Source organism: Carya illinoinensis, chromosome 1, assembly GCF_018687715.1.
Source record: "Carya illinoinensis cultivar Pawnee chromosome 1, C.illinoinensisPawnee_v1, whole genome shotgun sequence".
NCBI lineage: Eukaryota > Viridiplantae > Streptophyta > Magnoliopsida > Fagales > Juglandaceae > Carya > Carya illinoinensis.
The window spans coordinates 47725573-47733524 of record NC_056752.1 but is presented as its reverse complement, the minus strand read 5'-3'; the positions used below and the strand labels follow the sequence as shown (position 1 = coordinate 47733524).

Here is a 7952-nt window from a genome sequence, read left to right as displayed (position 1 = left end):
TCCAAATCGTCGTGTGAGGAGGCGCTGGAATCCATGGACAAGAGCGTAGACGGGTGGTGATTCTCCATTGAAAGGGCCGTGAGGAGAGAATCTCCCATTTCTCAGCTAATCTCCCTGGTTATGGTTTTTGCTACTGGTAAGTTTGTATATTTTGCCATTCCCAATAGAAACAATTCAATTACAAACATCTTCAAGCAAATGAATCAATTCCCAGTCTATCTCCCTTCCATCAAAGCCCTAGATTTATCAATAAGATAACAAATTCCTCACAAACCCACATCAATAATCAACAAAATTATTCAATAAAATAAATTCAAAGAAAAAAAGGACAAAAATTTAGATTATATTAAAAAAAAACATCAAAAGAAAAAAAAAGTCTTCCGTTCAATCTCTTCCTAGACCAGGAAAAAGATGAATGAAACGCTAAGGAAAGTCTATAACTAATGAGAAAATCTTTAGTGGTTGGGTTTTGGCTTGCAGGAGAGGGAGGAGGAGACGGCGAAGGAGAGAGAGCAAAGTTCGACAAAGGAGAGAAATGTAGAGCGAATTTGAGCAGGAGAGAGAGCAAAGTTCGGCTCGTTCGGAAGGTGGCTTCAATTCGATGATCAAGAACTGATCCCTTATTATGCTGTCAGTACTAATTTTTTATATGCTCGTTACGTGTCAGCTTATAATTGGCTTTCGATAAATACAAGTTATAAGTACTACGGGTCCGAAGCACCTCTCAATGGTTTAAGGGCAAGTGAACGAGGCAAGTGAAAATGATGGACCTGGGCGTTGTTGTGTGAAAATGTAATTACATAAAACAAATAAAAAAATAAAAGAAGAAAATGCCACAGTGGCGTGTACATGTAAAGCGAGACTCAAAAACGGGACTCAAGGACGGGTCCCTAGCATTACCCAAGTTAAATTATTGTAAAAAGAAAAGTGAAGTAATAAAACAAATAAAAGGGCCATTTTGTACTTTGCCATTTGTCATATGCGGTTCGACAACTTCGATTCGTTTGAAAAGTGAAAACGAGAAATTACAAAAGCAAAGGGGTGAGAGTACAAATTACCCTTATCAGTCGTTTTATCTAGCTGTTTGGAAGCGGGAAAGCGAGCCATTAGAATTTAGAAAATCGAAGAGAGGGAGAATTAGCGGGAAAATCAGGGAGGAAGAAACAGAGATGGAGACGGACTACTCAAGCAGCGACTTGCAGCGCTTACTAGAAGCCATTAAATCCTCGGATGTAAGCTTCTTCCAAATTAAGCTTCTACACACCTCCATTTTTTTTTTCATTTTTTTGTTGGAAAATTACTTCTATTAGCTCCTCCAAATTTTTGCATTATGATCCTCACAATACCATCAGTGCTCTGCAATCTTCAAGCATTTATACATCACGAGTATCAATTTTCGCAACTTGTGTTAGGTTTTTAAACACTTAAATCTATTTGTTGCTTCATCACATTAGGAATTTACGCTATTTTTCCTTCGTGTTTTCCCCATTGTTAGCTTCTTTGGGCACTCATTTCCTCATTGCTTGAACACTAACTTGTGTTTTCCTTATTGTTAGCTTCTTTGAGCACTTTCAATTCTAGATCCCTGGCCAAAATCTGTCACTGTTGGTTTCCGAGAAAATGTAGCCAAACAGAATAAACTGAAACGTCTGATTTAAAAACATTTAAATATCGAGGACAAGAGGATATAAGCATTTACTAGCTGACAGTATAGGTTCACGAGGCCACAAAAAATCCAATCTGTTTTGTTCCTCCGTGTTATTTGAGGGAATCTAGAGGGAATTTTATTCTTTTTTGTTTCGTTTTATTTTATTTTATTTTATTGTTTCTATCGTTGAATTTGCGAAAGATCAGGAAGACCTTTCATTTTAAAAGTTTTCTGTCAAATTGCTTCATACTCAATAAGTTCGAGTCATATAACATAATTAATTGGGAATAAGTTGCTTCTATGCTTCTATGCATCTTTTAATTCATGACGTATCGATAACTTGGACATGTTTTGTTATAGGTTGTGGAGATTCGTGTTCAACTACTTAATAAGCTCCGGGACTTAGAAATATCAGATCGATCTGACTTGCATTTGCTTATGGAACGCCTCACAGTATCCATTCCAATGTCCATTCGTTTATAACTTGTCTTAGTTGCTCCTTTTATTTTATTACATAAATAAGAGAATGAGTTTGGTGCACCTTTCCTCGATCAGCATAGAGAAAACAAACTATATATGATCTTTAAATGTGCCATTGGCTAAATTTGAATATTTGAATAGGCATAACATATTCATGCTCTCAGCATAACTTTGAGGATATTCCCGTTTAATATCTCCATGGGCAGGATTGACAGAAGCTGCTTGCATGGTGGCTCAATGAATTTTACAGACCTTTTCACTGGTGATCCTATTAGTCATTATGTTTATAATGTGAATAGATACTTTATGCGAGCTACTCATTCTAATTCTTTCTGCTCTTTTGACAATATAAAAATAGCTGTTTGTTTGCACTTCTAATTTTGCATATGGACACTTAAGGTTTATGAAAAACAAACTACAACGACTTTGAGATAGCAAAAAGTCGCCATGTAAGTGCTCTTCATGAGGTGCATTGATTTTTACCTTGACGACAAGCTTGACATATTGGGAAGACTTCACTTGTTTGGATGCATCCCAGTGCCTGTTAAACAAATCTATTTTACATGTTGCTGTAAAACACCTAGAGGCAGATATATCTGGGTGCTTACCACAATTTCTTTCCCTAGGGACCAAGGTATATATGTTCTCTCCACTTCCACTCTATTTGTTATATGTTTGTGAGCTAGTACAGATGTACATATCAGTTTCTTAACCTTATTGGAAGGATATGTTATTTAATATGTTGAGAATTGTATATTAGGCCAGCATATGGTGTGGAAAGCATCTGAAGATGATTCTTATGTCAAATGAGGGATCTCAAGATGAGGAGCATGATGACGTATTTTTTCAGGTGAGTGATACTTGAAACAGGCTTAGATCACATGGAAAGTGGTTATTTCAGATTCATTTGATTGTTCATCCATAGTATTTTGCTTAAATGCTAATCGGATGGGTCCTCGAGGGGGGGTTTGTCGTCATCAGTGATTCTGGACAAACCTTCTCCCTTAAAACGAGCTATTACAGTTAAGGGTAACTATTCAAAACTCATCATAACCCATTGTTCTTTAAACCAACAATTACTTAAATACTTCCCTTCCATTTTGAAGTAGCTTATTTTTCTGTGCTTGCACTCTCATAGATGGAGAGTATGTCTGCTGTTTGAAACCCGTCATGGCCCATTAGTTTGATCATCTCTCCACTGACATCTTGAACTTAATTTTTGCAGCTGCTTTTGGACTTGTTGAGCTTCTCTGCTGCTAGCTTTTCGGCTTTGGCCACATACCATGTTTCAGATGATGAACCATTGATGGATAGTGTAGAGAATTATATTTCAGAGCAGTTAAATTTAACAAAAAACTCTATAGCAGAGATTAAGGTACTGAATCGCTGCACCATGATCTTGATGCTAACTGTTAAGAAGCATTTAATTTAGAGAACTGCTAATTCCTCTGCAAAAGCGTGCTGCAAAACATAGGCCCTAATGAGGATGTCAGGATTTAGGGGAATTAAGAGATACAATAAGCGTTGACAGTGACTGAAAGAGAGAGAGCACATGTCAGAAATTAGTTAAATGGTTGGATTTCTATCGATGACATGGAGCAATGAGAGTATTGAGGACAAAAGCAGAGAAAATTGACAGGAAAAAATCTGGTCGTGTGCAGTGGAGAGGTGTCCTTGCAGCTGAAATAAATGTAATGTTTTCATTATAAAAGCTCCAAAAGAAGGCAAGTGGCAAAATAAAGTGAATTATATTTTTAGTTATATACCATAGGCTGGTCTTTGAAAATTAGGATAAAACTTCGAGGAGTTGAGAGAGAGAGAGAGAGAGAGAGAGAGAGAGAGAGAGAGAGTTATAAAAAAAGGTTTATATAAGTGAGCATGAAAATTTTGCAGACTCAAGTGTCTGCATTTTCTTTTCCTTTTTCGATGTCACACATTGGTGCATAATTTGATTTAGGCTTTCAAGAAGTTCTCTTATAAGTAGGGTTTTATGAATTACATGCCATTATTAATATTTGTTCATTCAAGGATCATCCAGAATTGTTTAGAGATTTGCAGAAACCTTCTCAGTTGCCTGAACACTAATTTTTATCATGATAGATCTGTGTATTTTTATTTTTGTACTTTTTTTTCTCTCTCTCCCATCCCCTCTCTTCTTAACAGATGGCATTTACTTCTTTAAACTTAAATAAGTACTCTAAACCGAGTTTGTTTATATGGTTTATATTTACCTCAAGAACCTACTTGGTACATTTTTGCTAAGGGCAGTCTTTAATTATATTTAAACAGAGAATTGGGTCGCTTGGCTCAGAAGTAGTAAAGGCTACTCAGATTGTCATAGATGCTGTGATAAGACTTTGTAGAGTGTATTCCCTTGCTGTAAATTGGGAGTTATGTGATGGACATCCTGAGAAAGATGAAAGCTGCAGGGATTTTGCGGCAGCCAATAGTGTGAATCATGTTAGTAAAATAGCAAAATGTACAATAGAAAAGCTGTGTGAATTGGGAATTCTTGCAGCTAATGATGGTGGGAGTTTGGTTACCATTCTTAATGTGTCGTGGAAAGGTGTGGTTACCTTGCTTCAACTTGGCAAGGGGGGTTTATCAGTAAAGGTGAATGTGGCAGATATTATTCTTTCACTTCTTTCACTCGTTAATGAGTCTCTGAGATGTGCAGCTAAAGCTTGGTCCTCTTCCCTGAAGGAAGCCATTTCTGTAACTGAAGCTAGAAGAATATTTGTTCCAGTAAAGTTCTACCTGATTAATGCTGTAAAAATATCCTTCCTATATCCAAGCCAAGCATACCTGGTATACAGGGAGATGACACTCTGCATCCTGATGATCTCAACCTTAAAAACTTCACTGAGTGATGAAGAACTTACGAAAACTGCTGGTGAAGTAATAACAGAGCTTCTAGAACAAACATCCATGGATCTTCTCAAGTCTTTGCTAAATTCTGCTCAATTGAAACAGGAGCTGAAGTTGAGAATTCTGGACTGGTTGTTCATCAATGAAAGCAACTCAAATCCTGCCAATGGAGATTTAGGTAGTAATAGTGGAGTAACTTCAATGGAAGAAATCTTTTCGGTAGGTTGTGAAGACATGACTGGGGCAAGAACATTGTTGCTTGGTCGGGTTGGAGTGTTTCTCAATTTACTGAAATATTCCCTTGATCTTGGTGAAGATGTAAAACTTGGAATGATCAGTAAGCTTGGATGGTTTTTTGACATATTAGTTGATGAAGAGGTATATTCTTTCGTTCTGGCCCTCCAAATTCCCGAATTGTTTGGTTCACAGAACACTGTTGAAATTGATTGGCAGCCTATGTTTTCTTCTCTTTTACATGCACTGGAAACATTCATGATTGTGATCTCTTCAAGCCTTGCATGGGGGGAATTTGAGTCTTTTTTGTTTGAGAATTTCTTTCATCCTCACTTCCTTTGCCAGGAGATTGTAATTGAGCTTTGGCATTTTATGGTGCGATATGCTGAGATAAGTGTGGTGAACGGTGTTACAGATAAACTTTCCTCATTATTGAGGTTGGTTGCATCCTCGGAGTCGGTTTTTATTCCTGGTTCTGCAATGAGAAAAGTGGCAAGATCACTTTGCATGATACTTAGTTATGGTACACAATCTATGGTAGACCATGTTTACAACTCCATTATTGGTGACAACAGGTCTCAATTGTCAGCGGTTATGCACGTAGCCTTGTTCATGGAAGGCTTTCCGTTGAATTTGCTCTCTGAGAGGATGAGAAATATTGCTACTCAGAGAATCTTTGCTGATTACTTTGGCTTCTTAGAGAGTTTTGATGATAAATCGATGAGAGCTTGCAGTTCTAGTGTTTATGGAGTTCCAGTCTTTGCTCTGTCTGCCTCATTGCAGTCTCTGTAAGTAATCCAGTTCCTAGAAGCACGAGACGTGAACTGTGTCTGTTAATGATGATCCACTGAGTTCCATTAGGGAGTTTTGACTTTCTTAATGGGCTTTTGAAGAAGGCCCAAAAAATTTATGCTAGAACCATTTTATGGGTTTCAAATTTTCAAGTCATGAATACCGTGTGCATTTTGAATAGATTTTCAGGAAGATTTTGAGATTATATGAATAAGATTCCGTCAACAGAACCATTTTATTTCTCCTCCATCTGTTGCTTTCCCATTAGTATGTTTTTTGGCTCGGGGCGGGGTGCTTTTAATTTATCTCTCAATTCAGAATATCATTAAATTTTATTGCTTACTGCTGTGTCAACTTCTTGCCATGGTTTTAGAAAATATTTCTGAGTTCCAAATCATACTCCATCCAATTAGTTTTTCATACAGATTGCCACTTTCACTCATTGATACTATTATCTAATGAAACTTTTACATATCCTACAGGCAGCTCAACATGTCTGATAGTGATGCGAAGACCCTGAAGTTTATAGTTGCTATCACTCATAACTACAGAAACTCAGGGGACCAACTAACAAAGGACCATTACCGGAAGCTTTTGAGTGAAACGTTAGGAATCATCGCGAATAACAAGCATCTATATGCAGCAGCTGAGATGGAAGAAGTCATCTTAGAGCTTGAAAACCTATTTATCTCAGGGCCAGCAGCCTCTGATACTCGATTACATGCATGCAAACCGCATCTGGCTCTTTTCATGGCCGGACTTGGTCATATGGAAATGACAGAAAGTGATACAAGTGCCAAATGTTCTGCCATCTGGGAATTGTATCACATGCTACTGAGAGAGCAGCATTGGGCATTAATTCATTTGGCAATCACGGCGTTTGGATATTTTGCTGCCCGCACTTCTTGTAATCAACTATGGAGATTCGTGCCCCAGACTGCTGCTCTATCATACGATCTAGTGTCAGGAAATGAGGCAAATGAGGAGAGATTTATGTCTGAATTGAAGGCATTTCTTGAGAAAGAAAGGGCTCTTCTTACAATTACAAAAAGCTCCGAGCAGCTTGGGCAGCTCGTAGGGGAAGGTCTGATGCTGAAAAGAATTGTTCAAAATATTCGTAGAATTGATACAACAGGGGTAGTGGGGTGTGAAAGCACGGAGACTGACGAGAATAATCAATCCAAGAAGAGAAGGAAACTTCCTGATGAAATTAGTGAGGGCGTGGAATTGCTGCAGAACGGTTTAAAAGTTATTGGTGACTGTTTTTCCCGGTGGCAGCAAGATCATGATGCCACAGAACTTCGTGACAATTTCATGGCTCACATTTCTCGACTTGAAGATGAAATTGCCCAATTAGTGGGTCTGGCCGGCAGCGGCTAGGTTCTCATTTCAGCTCCCTTCAAGAATGTCATCGTCAATGGCTTAATAGCCAAGGTACGAAGTTCAAATGTGTAGATATAGATACAAACGAGTTTGATGAATCAGAGCTATCGCAAGTAAGTGCCTCTCACTACTTGAAAATTTATCAACTTCTTCACGCGACTTGTCCTGGCTGAAAATTGATCGATTTGCAGTACCTGAACTTGAAAATTATTCCAACTAGATTAATTCACGGAAAACGAGAGCTTCCCGCCGTAACAACGCGTGACAAACTGAACCGTGACGACGCCATTTTGTTCTTTTAGGGCTAAACCACAAGCGGCAATTCTCGTTGCCACAGCATAAAAGTTTCCGCCCGATAACTTTTTAGCAACCACGTTTGATTTTTGTAAATTATCCGAGATGAGGGCAGCATGTCATCGTCAGTGTTATAGCGGCAACATGTCGTTTTGTGGCCATTAGCAATGCCGTAGGGGTTCCACAGGTTGTATCCGCAGATTAAAAACAAAAAAGAAAAGAAAAAAAAAAGAAAAGGCATTCTTCTATCCGT

General features: G+C 38.2%; 1 protein-coding gene across 4 annotated transcripts; it reads left to right on the top strand.

The window, feature by feature from the left end:
* Nucleotides 1-1056: 1056 nt before the first annotated feature.
* LOC122278975 lies at nt 1057-7744 on the top strand. Of its 4 annotated transcripts, XR_006229410.1 has the most exons (8): nt 1057-1232; nt 2009-2101; nt 2628-2762; nt 2889-2978; nt 3354-3503; nt 4418-6018; nt 6505-7518; nt 7626-7744. XR_006229410.1 is itself a non-coding variant. In XM_043089206.1 (7 exons), the coding sequence occupies exons 1-7, from the start codon at nt 1170-1172 to the stop codon at nt 7400-7402; spliced, it is 3030 nt and encodes a 1009-aa protein (XP_042945140.1). In that variant the 5' UTR covers nt 1057-1169; the 3' UTR covers nt 7403-7547. The 4 variants fall into 4 exon arrangements, 3 of the variants coding, with proteins under 3 accessions (XP_042945140.1, XP_042945152.1, XP_042945160.1); XM_043089206.1 differs by lacking the exon at nt 7626-7744 and having other exon boundaries at nt 6505-7547; XM_043089218.1 differs by lacking the exon at nt 7626-7744 and having other exon boundaries at nt 2624-2762; nt 6505-7547.
* The last annotated feature ends 208 nt before the right edge of the window (nt 7745-7952 follow it).

Bases quoted from the DNA above. Each gene is read 5' to 3' on its own strand.
- LOC122278975 (XM_043089206.1), top strand. From the start codon at position 1,170: ATGGAGACGGACTACTCAAGCAGCGACTTGCAGCGCTTACTAGAAGCC. The intron at 1,233-2,008 runs GTAAGCTTCTTC...GTTTTGTTATAG, and splicing joins AAGCCATTAAATCCTCGGAT to GTTGTGGAGATTCGTGTTCA. The intron at 3,504-4,417 runs GTACTGAATCGC...ATATTTAAACAG, and splicing joins ACTCTATAGCAGAGATTAAG to AGAATTGGGTCGCTTGGCTC.